This window comes from Lepus europaeus, chromosome 3 (assembly GCF_033115175.1).
Source record: "Lepus europaeus isolate LE1 chromosome 3, mLepTim1.pri, whole genome shotgun sequence".
NCBI classification, from domain to species: Eukaryota; Metazoa; Chordata; class Mammalia; order Lagomorpha; family Leporidae; genus Lepus; species Lepus europaeus.
The window spans coordinates 29839531-29856136 of NC_084829.1; the positions used below are offsets into that span (position 1 = coordinate 29839531).

At 40.1% G+C, this 16606-nt stretch overlaps 2 protein-coding genes across 2 annotated transcripts; one reads left to right on the top strand and one right to left on the bottom strand.

Annotated features, from left to right (window-relative positions):
• Positions 1–954: 954 nt before the first annotated feature.
• LOC133755278 (eukaryotic translation initiation factor 4B-like) lies at positions 955–2914 on the bottom strand. The gene is given in 3 exon segments (XM_062185452.1): positions 955–1129; positions 1132–1983; positions 1986–2914. Coding segments are annotated over 3 exon segments (1824 nt in total). The 5' UTR covers positions 2893–2914; the 3' UTR covers positions 955–1064.
• A 3912-nt stretch (positions 2915–6826) lies between these two features.
• LOC133756792 (olfactory receptor 2B2-like) lies at positions 6827–7771 on the top strand. The gene has a single exon (XM_062187384.1). It carries the CDS (start codon positions 6827–6829, stop codon positions 7769–7771), a length of 945 nt encoding a protein of 314 aa, XP_062043368.1.
• Positions 7772–16606: the final 8835 nt, after the last annotated feature.

A 16606-nucleotide genomic window follows, 5' to 3' on the forward strand; every position in this document is an offset into this window, starting at 1 on the left:
AAAAACCCCAATCAAGGCTGCAAGAAAGGTTCCTTTTTCCAGTCCCTACCCGCCCGTCCTTCCTGCTCCACAGCCAACACCCCCAGTCCGGGAGCACTGATCTGCAGGAGCAGCCGGGCCGAGGGAGGAGTGAGAGTCCCCAGGGGATTGGGGGAGCAAAGCAGTGATTCTCTTTCCCCAGCTCCGGGGGCCGGGAGGAAGCACCGGGAGCGCAGGTGCCTGACTGACAGAGGCTGCTTTTTCGGGAGGTCTAAGAGTAGCGCAAAGGACCTAAGACCAGACTCTGAATTTAAAGCTTTTGGGTTAACAGAACGTGGCTGTATTTCAGCGTTCAGAGAGCACAGTGTTTGGAAAGAGCAGCCCGGGACTTCCCGCCACCCCGCGCTTCCTGCGCCAGGAAGTCGCCACTCTCACTGGAGGCCACGCCAGGCCCCCCAGCACCTCCCAAAGCTCTGCTTCAAACCACGATTCTCCTACTTTGGTCCCCAAGCAGTCCTGCTCTCTAGTGGCCTGTAGACTCTCAGCTACCCCCCTGGGGGCTAAAAATAAAGATAATCCTCCTAGGCTGGCCCCAGGAACTCAGAATTCAAGAGGAGGAGGGGCGGGCAGCCTCCTGGAGACTAAATCTACCTTTGCCAGGGTGAACAATCTACTCCGGTAATGTCTGTGAATTCATATATGCCACAACAGGAAAGGCAAGGCAGAAATCTCGCGCGCTTCCCTGACCCTCCCCTAGCGCCCAGTCGCTGCCATTGCCATTTCTGCTAAGTGGAGGCCCCAGGGCACCAGTCACGCAGGCAACCGCAGGGCCTCATAAAAACCCAGCCCAACTTCTGTTCAAGCGTGCTCGCGCTCCGGCCACAGTGGCGCTCCTCCGGCCACGTCAACACGTTAAAGGCTGCAGCAGCATGCAAAAGAATTTCATCTCGTTAAAAAAAAAAAAAAAAAAAAAGTTAAGAAAGGTCTCCAGGAGATGGTGAGTTTTATTGTGTCTCGCTGGATAGAGGTTTGACTTGCTCTTGAGTGTCCCGGGGTGGAGGTGAGGAGCGCACGGGGCACGAGGGCTACTCAGCGTCGTCCTCCCCCTCGTTCTCGTCTTCACCGTCCACGGAGAGAGCAGCGTACTTGCAGAACTGAAGTTGGAGGCTGGACTTTCTTCAGGTTTCTTTGGCTCAGGTGTAGATCTGGCGTCTTGTTCCTTTTTGCCATCTTTCCTGTCTGACTCCTTCCAGTGCTCTCTGCTCCCGCCCTCTCCTGGACCACGGCCGGAGGTCTCGGCCGGGCTTCTGGGTCCACTCATCCCATCCATTTTGTTCTCATCTTTCCTTCCTGGTCCCTCCTCGGCTGGCTGAGTGGGGGCTGCTTTCCCGCCACCACTGGTCGGGGACTGCTGCTCTGTGTCTGAGCTCTGGGACCGAGCAGGAGGGTTAGAACTTCGCTTCACCCAAGCATTCTCCTTTGGTGGAGGGGCTGGCATTACCTTTAGAGGCTGATGGGGTTTGGGAGGCTTAGAAGTTGGAGAGTGACAGTCCTCCTCCTTACTGAGGGTCTTGTTGTCTAGAGACTTCTCACTCTCCATCCTCCGTGCATTTCTGCCAGAAGCGGCTGCAGTCCCAGTCTGTGATGACTCACTTTCTGTCCTTGACCGCTCATGTCCCTGAGTTTCTTCACTTCGCCAGCTTGGGTGTCTCTCCCGGGGCCGCCGCTCCAGCTTGGGCTCGTCCAGCTGGCGCTGCAGTTTCTCCTGCTCCTTCTGCAGCCGCTCCTCGACTTCTCTCTCTCTAGCAGCTGTGTCGACAGGCTTTGCCCCTCCAAAGAGAGAAGCCGCCCGACTGGACTGCGAGGTGCCAGCAGAGGAGTCGTCTTCCTTAGGCGTACTCCGAGGCTTCAGGTTCAGTTTGGGTTTCTGGGGGGGACCTCTGTCCTCCCGCCTGTAGTCGTCCCGGGAGTAATCGTCTCTGGAGCCCCACGGCCGGTCGTCCTGTCATAGCGGTCTTCATAGCGGTCCCCGCCTCCCCTGTAGTCGTCATCCCTGCGGTACCCACTACCAAACGCTCTTCTGCCACTGCCTAGCCTGGAGTCATAGCCCCGATCGTAGCCCCGGCTGCCCCGGTCGTCACAGCGATCCCGACCCCCGTATCGATCCGTGTTCCGGCGTGGGCCATCCCGATACCCGTCCCGGTACACATCCCGATACCGGTCTGAATCGTAAAGATCCCGATACTTGTCTCCGAAGCTATCGTCCCCTCTCCGAGGAGGGTAGTCATCAAAGCTGTCCGTGGCGGGACGGGCCCTCCAGTCCGTGTCTGTTTTGTCGGAGTCCCGATTTCTGTCTCGGCCAAAGGAACGATCGTCCCTGTCTTTATCCTGTGCTTGGTCAGCAACATCCACTCGAATTCTCCTGTTACCTAAAGACTCTTCATTGAGACTCAGGGAACTGAGCAGGGAGTCCAGGTCTTCAAACTCAGCATAACCAAAACCTTTCAGCCTCTCTGGATTGATGGGTTCACGTGGTAAATGCACGGCACTAATATTTAATCCCCTAAAGAATTCCTTAATGGAGTCTTCTGTTACATCATAGGGCAGGTTCCCTAGAAAAGCAGTGTAGGGTGGTGATTTGGGAAGACGGCTCCGGTCGATATTGGGTTCCCGAGCAGCCCGTGGAGCAGTGGGAAGGATGGAACGGTCAATTGGGGGCACCCTGTAGGCGCCGTCATCGTTGCTGTGCCAAGTGGTGGAAACATCTCCTTCTAGGTCGTCCGTTTCATCAGCCCAGCTGACTGGCTTGGGGACGTAGGTGCTTCCTCCACCAGTGTCCCCATCCTCAGCCAGAAAGTCCATCAGGGAGATAGTCTTCCCCTTCTTATTCTTCTTTTTTGCTGAGGCCGCCATGTTGGGAGAGGGAGAGAGAATGCAAAGGCGAAAATCTCTTTCTTAAATTTTTGGCACAGAGAGAGGGGTACATATCCTTCCCCCACCTCTATATATAAATATATATAATAAAATGTGGAGTATATCACGAAAGAAATATAAATAAAGTACAATAGTGAGTAAAAAAGAACAGGAAAAAATAATATTTTTATATGAGAATTTTTTTTACAAAATGGATACCCTGGTGAAATTTCTCTTCAGCATAAACACAAGAGGGAAGTAGGAAATTTGGCTACATAAGCGTATGGGTCTGCTTAATTCAACCCATTATTATGTGAGCCCTGGAATCTGTGACTGAACTTTAACATAACTGTGGTAGAGTATGAAGAGTCACTGAAGAATTTAGAGTTCAGCTGTAAGTGATCAAATGTAAATGAATGAAATGTTTCTCCAAAGAAGCTAGGATGCTATGAAAATGAGAGAATAATTATAAGTATCAATTTGAAAGTTAGGGGTCATGAGCCATAGCCATTTTCTGTGTGTCTGCTACCATGTTTTTGGTTGGATACAGATTAAATAGTATGAGAAAATAAGTGATCCAATGACAACTTAGATAACACAGGCAATTGCAATTCAAAGGAATTATTATCTTCTGGGTACCAAAAAAATTGTGATACTATAGGCAAAATTAGTTCAATTTTGGATTCAGTGATTCTGTGGTTAGCGTGAAGTATGTATTACTCCATATAGTTTATCACTGTTACTAATTGCTCCCACTCTATCCATTTTTATAATTCAGATGATGTCAACTTAAAAAAATGTATCTGACAGCTGGATCCACATATCCCACTAAGCTGGATCTCAAAATGGAGATGAGATAGAACCAACTAAGAAGATTAGAAAAACAAATACTCAGGGAATCCCAAGCTGATTCCCTAGCAGTCTTATTGTGTTTACTATTCCTAGTTTATATTTATTAATTGTTTATTATAAATACCATTATTCACTGCATATGAATGCACACAAATAAAATTCACAATTAAGCAAATAAATAATATTTTCAGAGAACTTTTACTTAATAAATCTAAATTTCCTAAGTACAACTTTTGGATTATAGTGGTTCTTCCCTCCATACCCACCTCCCATCCAGAAACTATCCCACCTCCTACTCCCTCTCCCATCCCATTCTTCATCAAGATTCATTTTTAATTACCTTAATACACAGAAGATCAACTCTATACTAAGTAAAGATTTCAACAGTTTGTACCCACACAGATACACAAAGTATAAATAACTGTTTGAAGACTAATTTTACTGTTAATTCTCATAGTACAATATATTAAGGACAAAGGACTTACATGGGAGCAAGTACGCAGTGATTCCTGTTGTTGATTTAAAATTGACACTCTTATTTATGACATCAGTGATCACCTGAGGCGCTTGTCATGAGCTTCCAAGGCTATGGAAACTTTTTTTTCACATTTAAACTTTTATTTAATGAATATAAATTTCCAAAGTACAGCTTATGTGTTACAATGGCTTCCCCCCTCCCATAACTTCCCTCCCACCCGCAACCCTCCCCTTTCCCGCTCCCTCTCCCCTTCCATTCACATCAAGATTCATTTTCAATTCTCTTTATATACAGAAGATCAGTTTAGTATATATTAGGTAAAGATTTCAACAGTTTGCCCCATATAGCAACACAAAGTGAAAAAACTACCATTGGATTACTAATTATAGCATTAAATAACAGTGTACAGCACATTAAAGAAGGATCTTACATAATATTTTTTTAAATTAATTAATTTTCTATGCCATTTCCAATTTAACACCAGGTTGTTTTTTTTCATTTCCAATTATCTTTATATACAGAAGATCAATTCAGTATATAATTAGTAAAGACCTCATCAGTTTGTACCCACACAGAAACACAAAGTATAAAAATACTGTTTCAGTACTAGTTATAGCATCGCTTCACATTAGACAACACATTAAGGACAGATCCCACATGGGGTGTAAGTACACAGTGACTCCTGTTGCTGACTTAACAATTTGACACTCCTGTTCATGGCCTCAGTAATCTCCCTAGGAAGCTTTTTGAGTCCACAAACTCTGACATTATTTAGACAAGGCCATAATCAAAGTGTAAGTTCTCTCTTCACTTCAGAGAAAGGTACCTCTTTCTTTGATGAACCCTTCTTTCCACCAGGATCTCAATCACAGAGATCATTCATTTAGGTCATTTGTTGCCACAGTGTCTTGGCTTTCCATGCCTGAAATGCTCTCATGGGCTTTTTAACCAGATCTGAATGCCTTTTTCCCCACCAGCATCTGTTGTTTGTTGATTTCTGTATGAAAGCCATACATAACCGGGGGGAGGTGAAACCTCATTGTGGTTTTGATTTGCATTTCCCTGATGGCTAGCGATCCTGAACATTTTTTCATATGTCTGTTTGCCATTTGGATTTCCTCTGCAAATATATAATATTAATAGTTATTGTGACACATATAATAAGTTGGATAGTTGAAACTTTTCTTAAGATTTATGTATTTGAAAGGCAGAATTACAGAGAGAGGGAGATACAGAAAGAGGGGGAGGGAGACAGAGAGAGACAGAGGGAGAGAGAGAGAGAATCTGTTGCTTATTTGTATCCCATATGGCCACAACAGCCAGGGCTGGGCCAGTACAAAATCAGGATTTTGGAATTCTATAGAAGTCTCCTATGTAGGTTGCAGGAGCCCAATACTTGGGCTTTCCCAGGCACATTGGCAGGGCCAGATCAGAAGTGGAAGTACTGGGACTCAAAACAGCACCCATATGGGATGCTGGAAGCACCCCAACCCACTATGCCACAATGCTGGTCCAATACTAGAATTTGAAGGAAGAATGAAAATACCTTTTACAAAACATAGAAAATCATCATACAAGTTTAGTAAAATATGACAGTCAAGAAAAGAAAGGAAATATTTTCATTCAAAATTATATCATAAAATATATGACTTGAGTGGGGGAAGAGCAGAAGAGATAGGAGACATGAGAATAAGGAAGGGAGAGATAAAGGGAAAGTGATTATACTGTTGAAAATCCTGAGGGTTTAGAAATTCATACATAGCCTCAAATTTCAGAGGTACAAATATATGGACCTCTTATTGATGATTTTTCACAGAAGTTAAAATTCCTCAAATTTAACAAGATATTTTTAAAATAGCATTTTCACAGAAAGTACATTTCTAAGGTCTGATTATTTTGTGATCTTGTTTGCATTTTTTAATTTTGCCCTTATTTTTAAATTATTTTTAGTAGAATGAGCATTAAAATTTGGAAAGAGTAAAAAGAACCCTGATGCTCCATCCTTTCGACATGCAGATGTAGAGATGTGCTCCAGTTCCTGTGGTGTTTCTTCTCAGGATCAATGTGAAGACGATGTGCACACAAGATGCTTTGGCTCTGTCTCGGCTGCAGATCCGTCTGCGTTCTTCCTGCCATTCTTTGTTTGACCGGGTTTGGAAAACTCTACCTTTTCCCAGTCAGTTTTCATCTTTACTCTGTTGTCACTTCTAAATATCCATGATGTATAGAGTTGGTAGTATTGATATTAAGTCTTTTTAAAAGAGAAGATACTAAATTCCAGAGGGAGTGAATAACATACTTAAGGGTCCACTAAATGAGAAAAATTTCACAACTACCATACTGGCACCTTTTAGACTCTTTTCTCAGTAATCTTTCAATATTAAGTTGATGATGTTGACCTAACATTTGACCATAATCAGGATATTGAGGCAAATGGCCTCATTTTGCTGTCATCAGGATATAGATGCAGATAGAGCAAAAATGAGAATTGGATAGCAACATCTCTGGCCTCTAATTCTCAGGGTCTACTTCTTACCCTTGATAACCATCTCTACCAGTGGACATTCAGAGGTCCTTGCTGGCATTTCACCTGTAAGTGCCAATATGTGGAACAGCAACCAGAGCTCACTAGATGATTTTATCTTACTGGGCTTTTCTGATCGCCCCTGGCTAGAGACCCCACTCTTTGTGATCTTTATGGTGGCCTATATCTTTGCTCTATTTGGAAATATCTCCATTATCCTCGTTTCCCGTCTGGATCCTCAGCTTGACAGTCCCATGTACTTTTTTGTCTCAAACCTATCCCTTCTGGATCTCTGCTATACTACCAGCACCGTCCCACAGATGCTAGTCAACCTTAGAGGACCCAAAAAGACAATTAGCTATGGAGGTTGTGTTGCTCAACTCTATATTTTTTTAGCCTTGGGTTCCACGGAATGTATACTTCTGGCCATCATGGCCTTTGACCGTTACGCAGCCATTTGCAAGCCTCTTCACTACCCAATCATCATGAATCAGAGACGCAGCATCCACATGGCTGCTGGAACCTGGATTAGTGGTTTTGCTAACTCCCTTGTCCAGTCCACTCTCACAGTGGTGGCTCCAAGATGTGGACACAGGGTGGTGGACCATTTCTTCTGTGAAGTTCCTGCCCTTTTGAAACTAGCCTGTACTGATACTCGTGTGAATGAAGCTGAGCTCAATGTATTAGGGGCTTTGCTTCTCTTGGTGCCACTCAGCCTCATCATGGGCACCTATGTGTTCATCGCTCAAGCAGTAATGAAAATCCGCTCTGCTGAAAGTCGCTGGAAAGCCTTTAACACATGTGCCTCACATTTGCTTGTGGTTGGCCTCTTCTACTTTACAGCCATCAGTATGTATGTTCAGCCTCCCTCTAGCTATTCTCATGACAGGGGGAAGATCATGGCTCTCTTCTATGGCATTGTCACACCTACCCTCAACCCATTTATCTATACATTGAGGAACAAGGATGTGAAAGCTGCCCTGAGAAGGACGCTGACTAAGGAGTTTTGGATCAAGGCAAGATGACCACTGAAAATAAGACCTAAGCAGTTATGATGGATGTGTTTTCCTTTTAAAGATGTTGGACATGTATATAATAATTGAGCAAGGGGTATATCTAGTGGCCAAAATGTTCACAAGTGGAACAATCAACACTTGGTGAAATCCATATAGCACTTATTACTTATGAAAATACAATAACCTACCTATATCTGTAAATGATACAAACCAAGACATTAGTGGATGCCTGAAACTTTGAATAGCACCAAATCCTATAATTTAATGTCTTTTTTAAAATGTTATTTAAGGTAAACATATTTTATGTATTTCATATATAATGATTTAGGAACTTCCCACTCTACCCTCCATCACACACATGCTCCCATGCCTCCTCCTTCTTTCTCTCTTATTTCCTCCTTCAATTTTTACAATGATCTACCTTCAGTTTACTTTTAATCTTAACTAAACTGTGACCATAAGTTTTGCGTCTTGAAGTTCAACTGCACACTATCATAAATTTCCCTTCTTCACGATTTCAGACAGAATATTAATTCTTACCATACATCTTAGCAACTTTATCATATGATTGTTTCCTTCCTGATAAAATTGCATGTTTTCATCTTTTTTGCTTAAAGCAAGCACTTTATGTCTTCTCTTTGGAATATTCAAAATGCCAGCATCCTTACTCTAGCACTTTAGGGCCATTATTAGGCACACTAAGAGTTATTTGGACATAAGTACTGTGATACCATTACAGCTAATCTGATAACCAAGACAGCTACTAAGTGACTCACAGAAGGGTATCCTACACAGCATGGATGCACTGCAGAAAGGGGTGATTCACATCTACAGAATGACAGCAGAACTGTAAGAAATTTAATAATGTTATTCAAAATGGCATACAGTTTTAAACTTATCAATTGTGTATTTGTGAAATTTGCTGTGTAATATTTTTCAAATATTTTAATCATTCTTTTTAAAAACATTAAAATATTTTTGTTTGACATTACAATAACTGTATATATTTATGAGGTACAGTATGGTATTTCAACATGTGTATATAATGTGTACTGATCAAAGTATAATTCAGTTCCTTGTCATAGTTTTGTAATTACAGAAGCAACAAGGCTCCATTCAATATTTTGGAACCACAGTTCAGTGTGGACAACTAGAACTGGTTGAGAGAAGGCTTCTGTAAGTGCTTTTAAAAACTTAACCCAGTCAATCAAGAGATATTTACCCTTAATCCAAACCACTAGTTAATCCAGTTCCAACAAGAAAAATGGTATGTATATAGAGAAAAAGATATTTAGAAAATAGAATCCAGAGGAAATTAGAAATGCTCCTATCTTTTGGAAAAACATGCTACTGTTTACTATCCAAAGAGAAGCAAGATATGGCAGCAGGCAGTGCTGTAGTAACAGCATGATTTGTTCCTCTCTGCTGTTTTTCTCATTCACTGTGTCACTTGCAGTTCTTGTCATTTCTTTACTGAAGGGTTCTTTCTGACAGTTTCCTCAGTTTTAATATTTTACACATAGAATCCCTTTCCAGGCAAGATGGTATCTCCCCAGCAGGAAGCCAGTATCAATAATAAATTACTAATTTAAAAATGTAATAAAGTATAAAACAGCCAAAATTGGAAATTATTAATGAGTTGTTGCTGTTATCTTATGTTGAAACTTTGTATTCCATTGTTTGGGAACTAATTACTGATACCAAGTGTAGATAAATCAGTAGGATAGAAACAGATAATTTAGAATGAATAAGATATTGACCTTTACAGCAAGTAAAAATTTCAAAAGGATATTTACTCATTGTTTCAGTAATGGGCATTTGGCCTATAGGTTAATACCTGATTTGGGATGCCCACATGGGTTCAAGTTGTGCCTCTATTCTCTATTCCAGCTTCCTAGAAAGCATACCAGGTAGGCAACAGGTGTTTGTACTATTTTAGTTTTTTGAGAGCCCCATGCTTTTCACACAGAGGCTATAATAATTTAGATTAGTGTGCAAGAATTCCCTTTTCTCCATATCCTAACCAACATGTGTTATCTTTTATCTCTTTGATAAGAGCCAATTTTACTTTAAAAAATAAAAGTGGTGATTCATTCTGGTTTTGATTTGCATTTCCCAGATGACTAGCAATTTTGAGCATCCTGTATGTACCTGTTGGCCATTTGTGTGTCTTCCTCTTAGAAATGTCTGCTTAGATCCATTGTCCATTCTTTAGTTGGATCTTTCATTTTTTGCTATTGGGTTGCTTAAGTTATTTATAATGTTCTGGACATTGACTTATAGCTTGCAAATATTTTCTTTTATTCTATAGGCTGTCTCATTGCTCATTTGGCTATTTGCTTTGCAAACTCTCTTTAGTTTGATAAAATCCCAATTGTCTGCTTTTTTTCTTTTATTTTCTGTGCATTTCAAGTCTGATCCAGAAAATCTTTGTTCACTCCAGTGCCCTGAAGTGTTTTCTATATGCTTTACATATTATAACTTTGTTTTAGAGTGGAATTTCACATCATCTCCTAAACCCTTAGACCACAGGCTACAGGAGTGTAGTTTTATCTTGAGAAAGGATTCACTATTTGAATCCATAGTGCCCTATGGGACAGAAATCTGTGAGTACCGGATTCTGGAGACCCCACATACATTCCTTCACATTAGCAAGAAGATTTTAGTCTCATGAACCCAACTAGACCCAACAGAATAACTGTGACCCCAGTACCTTAGCCTATGCAGTGCTCTGCACTACAACAGGTGGTTCAACACAGCAGTGGATGTTGTTCCCATAGGGATGATAAAGGAACTTAGTAAAGTTGCAAAATCAATACACAAGTCAGTAATATTTTAATACTCAAATAATAAACTATCTGAAAAATAAATGAAACAGCCCCATTACCAATAGTTACAAAAAATTAAACATCTAGGAATAAATTTACTCATGGAAGCAAAAAACCTCAACAATAAAAATTGTAAAGCATTGATGAAAGAAAATGAAAAAGACAAAAAGCAAAGTGAATATCTTTCATATTCACACACTAGAAGAATTAATACTGTAAAATGTCCATGTCATCCAAAGAGATTTACAGATTCAATGCAATCTCCATCAAAATACAAACAATATTCTTTGCAGAACTAGAAAATAAAAGCCTTAAAATTCATGTAAAGTTCAAATACAACAAAGAGCCAAAGAAATATTGAACAAAAAGGACAAATCTGGAAGCATCACAAAACCAGTTTTCAAGATTTATGACAGAGCTGTAATAATCAAAACAATGTGGGAGTAGTATAAAAATAAGCACATAGACCAGTGGAATAGAATAAAGGACAAAAATCCAAATGTCTACAACCAACTGATTCTTGACCAAGTCATCAAAAACATACAATAATGGAGGGGCAAAGCTGATAAATGGTGCTGGGAAAACTGGATATCTACATGCATAATTTTTTAAAGATTTATTTATCTATTTGAAAGTCAGAGTTACACAGAAAGAGGAGAAAACACACATAGAGAGAGAAAAGACACACTGATTCACTCCCCCAAATGGCAGCAATGGACAGAGATGGGCCAGGCTTAAGCCAGGAGTCAGGAACTTCTTCTGGATCTCCCACATGGGAGTAGAGGCCCAAGCACTCAGGCCATCTTCTACTACTTTCCCAGGCACATTAGCAGAGAGATGGATGCAAAGTAGGGCAGTCAGGTCTCAAAGTGGCGCCCATATGGGATGCCAGATCACAATGCCAGCCACCCCTCACTTGCATAATATTGGCACATATTCACTCCCTCACCTCAAATCCCACCCAAAAAATCAACCCAAAACAAGCTAAAGACATAAGCACATAAGGCAACTATTTAAGGACATTGATATTGGTGACATTTTTTGGTTAAAACTCTAAATGCACAGGCAACAAAAGTAAAAACAGACAAAAAGGATTATATCAAACCAAGTACTACCTCCCAAAAAAGTACTACAGATTAAACAGAGAACCAGCAGAATGGAATAAAATATTTGTTTTTTAATAACTTTTTTTTTAAAGGCAGAGTTAGACAGTGATAGAGAGAGAGACAGAGAAAAAGGTCTTCCTTCCATTGGTTCACCCTCCAAATGGCCACTATGGCCGGCGCACTGCGCCAATCCGAAGTCAGGAGCCAGGTGCTTCCTCTTAGTCTCCCATGCAGGTGCAGGGCCCAAGCACTTGGGCCATCCTCCACTGCCTTCCTGGGCCACAGCAGAGAGCTGGACTGGAAGAGGAGCAACCAGGACAGAATGTGTCGCCCCAACCGGGACTAGAACCCGGAGTACCGGCACCACAGGTGGAGGATTAGCCTAGGAGCCATGGTGTCGGCCAAATGTTTGTTTTGCTGTTGTTGTTTGTAATTAAAATAAAATATTTGTCAGATTCCTCATCAGACAAAGAAATGACATCCAGAATACATAAGGAACTTAAAATACTCAAAAATAAAAACAAACAAATAATCCATTTTAAATGGGCAAATTATATTAGTAGATAATTTTCAAAAGATGAAACTCAGAGCTGGTGCTGTGGCATAGTGGATAAAGCTGCCACTTGTGACACCAGCATCCCATATGGGTGCTGGTTCGAGTCCTGGCTGCTCCACTTCCAATCTAGCACTCTGCTAATGACATAGGAAAGCAGGCAAAGATGGTCCAAGAGCCTGGGCTCCTGGATCCTGGCTTTAGCTTGGTCAAGCCCCAGCCATTGCAATCATCTGAGGAGTGAACCAATAGATAGAAGATCTCTCTCTCTCCCTCTCTCTCTCTCTTTCACTCTCTCTCTCACTCTCGCTGTCTCTCTCTCTCTCATCCTTTCAAATACACCTCTTTAAAAAAAGATGAAACTCTTTTGGACTGGCTTATTTCACTCAGCATGATGTTTTCCAGCTTCCTCCATTTTGTTGTAAATGCCCGGATTTCATTGTTTTTTACTGCTCTATAGTGTTCCATAGAGTACATATCCCATAGTTTCTTTATCCAGTCATCCATTGATGGACATTTAGGTTGATTCCATGTCTTAGCTATTGTGAATTTCTGAGTGAAATAAGCCAGTCCAAAAGGGACAAATATCATATGTTCTCCCTGATCGATGGCAACTAAACGAGCATCTAAAATGATACCCATTGAAGTGAAATGGACACTATGAGAGACAATGACAGGATCAGCCCTTGTCTAGACTGTTGAGGAACAACTTACTATTTTATTCCTTTTAGTATTCTTGTTGTTGGTGGTGGTGTTGTTGTTGCTCTGTTTGTTCTACATAAGACCACTGGTTGAACTCTGTAATCAATGCACAATCATTCTTAGGCGTTTAAAATTAACAGAAGAGTGATCTCTGTTAAACATAGGAGTGGGAATAAGAGAGGCAGGAGATATATTGGTTGGCACATGCTCACTCGGACTTACCTCCAATGGTGGAGCTAGAAATGTGCCAGAGGATTTCAACTCAATCATACCAAGGAGGCAGGTACCAATGCCAGCGCACTTGGTAAAGTGATAAGTATAAATACACAACCGATCAAAAGGTAGGGTATGTGTCAAAGAGATTTCACAAATAAGACCAGTGTAAGCAAATAATGAAGGATAGAATTAAAAGGGAGAGAATGATCCTGCGGGGAAAGCAGGACACACAGCAGACTCATAGAATGGCAAATGCCCAAAACAGCACTCCTGCCTCAGAATCAACCCTTGGGACATTCGGATCTGGCTAAAAGGTCCATGAGAGTCTCAGGCATGGAAAGCCATGACATGGTGGCAAAAAACAATCTAAATGAAAGATCCTGGTGAACAAGACCCCAGCAGAAGGAACAGGCCATCAAGGAGAGAGGCGCCTTTCTCTGAAGGGTGGAAGGAACCTCCACTGTGATACGGCCTTGAGTAAACAAGTTCAGAGATGGTGAACTCAAGGGACTTCCATAGCCTAGACAGCTCATAGCAAGAGTCTCGGGTGATTGCTGATGTCATAAATAACAGTGCCAGTTGTTAAATCAACAACGGGAGTCACTGGGTACATGCTCCCCACGTAGGATCTCTGTCCTTAATGTGTTTTACTACGAAACGTAAAAACACTACTAGTCGAACAGTACCCTATACCTTGTGCGGTTGTGTGAGTGCAGCCTGTTGAAATCCTTGCTTAGTATATACTAAGTTGATCTTCAGTATATGAAGGTAATTGAAAATGAAACCCGATAAAGGGCGGGATGGGAGAAGGAGAGGGAGACGGGAGGGCCACAGGAGGGAGGGAGGTTGGGGGGGGGGGGAAGCCACAATAATACAAAAGTTGCACTTTGTAAATTCACATTTATGAAATAAAAAATAATAAATAAATAAATTAAAAAGATGAAACTCAAATAACTAAACAATTTATGAAAAATTTCTCCATGTCATTAACTGTCCAGCATATGCACATCAAAATCACCGTGAGACAACACCTTAGCCCAGTTAGAATGGATATTATCAAAAAGACCAAAAAAATAACAATACTGGCAAGGACATGGAGGAAAGGCAGTTCTTATACTCTGCTGGTGCAAATGTAAATTAATGCAGCCACTATGAAGAACAGTATGGAGCTTCCTCAAATAACTCAATATAGATGACCTACCATATGATCCGGCCACCCCACTTCTGGATACATAGTCAAAGGAGATCGAATCAACATGTCAAAGAGATATCTATACTCCCATGTTTATTGCTGTGATATTCACAATAGCTTAGATTGCAATCAACCTAGACACTCAGGATAGATCAATGTGAGATGCATATATAATGAAATGTATTCCTCCTTTGAAAAGAATAATAGCCTATCATTTGTAGAAAAAAGGATGGAGCTGAAGAACATCATATTAACTAAAGACAGACAGACACAGAAAGGCAAATACAACATTTTGTGTCTCATATGTGTGAGTTAAAAATGTCAATGTAAATACTTATAGTTGAGAAGGGAGGTGGGGAGAAAAGGGAGGTTGCATAATATGTACCAAAACACAGTTAGATACAGGGAGTTCTAATGTTCTGTACACAGTGAATTGACTATACTTCACAGTAATCTTTTTTATATCTTTTGAATAAATAGAAGAAAGGAGCTTAAATGCTCCAACTTAATAAGATAATTATTAACCACCCTGATTTGATCAGTAAACATTGTATACATTTATGAAATATAACATTATACTCCACAAATGTGTAACATTATTATCTGTTATGAAAATTTTCTAGGAGATGGATAACCAAACTAATTTATTTGACCATCAGACATAAACACATATATACAATTATCCATAGTTTCTTCATAAATATCTACAATTAAAATAATAATGTAATTAAATAAATAAACAAATATTTTAAGCTAGTAGTAACCAAAGCTGCACAGTATTGGCATAAAAACAAACACATGGAATATCACAACAGATCAGAGAACCCAGAAATATTACCATGTCTTTATAGGCAACTTATTTTTGACAAAGCCATCAATAACACACTTTGGAAAAAATACAATCTCTTTGATAAATAGTGCTTAGAAAGCTGGATATTCACACCCAAAAGAAGGAAAATCAACCACTATCTCTCACCACTCATAAAAATCAATTCAAATACTGAAGGATTTTGTGGATCCAAAAGACTTCCATAGCTTAGGCAGCTCTTGTCAAGAGCATTGGGTGATCATTGATGTCATACATAAGAATGTTAATTGTTAAATAAACAATAGGAGTCATTGTGCGAAAACTTCCCATGCAGAACCTCTGTTTTCAAAGAGTTGTATTAAGAGATTTAATAGTAGAAATTGTTCTCAAAGAATTACTTTGTTTTAGTGTATTAAGTGGAAGATATTCTTATGTCGCAAATTACAGTTATGTCTATGTGCTTGCAAAAGATGTATCATTCTTGGGTTCATCTCTAAAGATAATTAAGTTTCCAAAAAAAGCGAAATTACCATAGGAATGCAACAACTTTGAACAGCCCTTGTCTAGACTGTTGAGGAACAACTTTTGTTCTTGTTTTGTTTTGTTTTGGTTTGGTTTTTGGTTTTTGTTTTAAGTAATAAACAAGACTGGGCACAGAAGCAGGAAGAGGAAGAGGGGTGTGGGAAGGCGGGTACAATAGGAAGAATTACTATGTTCCTAAAGTTGTGCTTATAAAATGTATGCAATACTGATGAAATCTTTACTTAGTATATACTGAATCAATCTCCTGTAAATAAAGATGATTGAAAGTGAAAAAAAAAAAAAACCTTGGTGTTAAATTGGAAATTACATAGAAAATTAATCAATTTTTTAAAAAAATATCATGTAGGATCTCTGTCATTAATGTGCTGTACACTGTGATTTAATGCTATAACTAGTACTCCAACAGTATTTTTCACTTTGTGTTGCTAAGTGAGGGCAAACTGTTGAAATCTTTACTTTATATATACTAAACTGATTTTCTGTATATAAAGAGAATTGAAAATGAATCTTGATGTGAATGGAAGGGGAGAGGGAGTGGGAAAGGGGAGGGTTGTGGGTGGGAGGGAAGTTATGGGGGGGGGAGCCATTGTAATCCATGAGCTGTACTTTGGAAATTTATATTCATTAAATAAAAGCTTTAAAAAAGTATGCAAATAAAAAATTAAAGATATTCTTCAAAAAAATCAATTCAAAATGGATTAAAAACTTAAATGTAAGAGATAAAACTAATTTTAATTTTTAGTAATTTAATTTTTGATATTTAGGAATGGACAATATACATTTAAAAATCTTTAATTTTTCATTACTAAGAAGGTAGATTTTATATGAAATGTTCTTATCACAACAAAAATGACTTCCCCAGCACTATAGGTACTTAAAAACTGGATTCATTCATT

Bases quoted from the DNA above. Each gene is read 5' to 3' on its own strand.
- LOC133756792 (XM_062187384.1), top strand. From the start codon at position 6,827: ATGTGGAACAGCAACCAGAGCTCACTAGATGATTTTATCTTACTGGGC.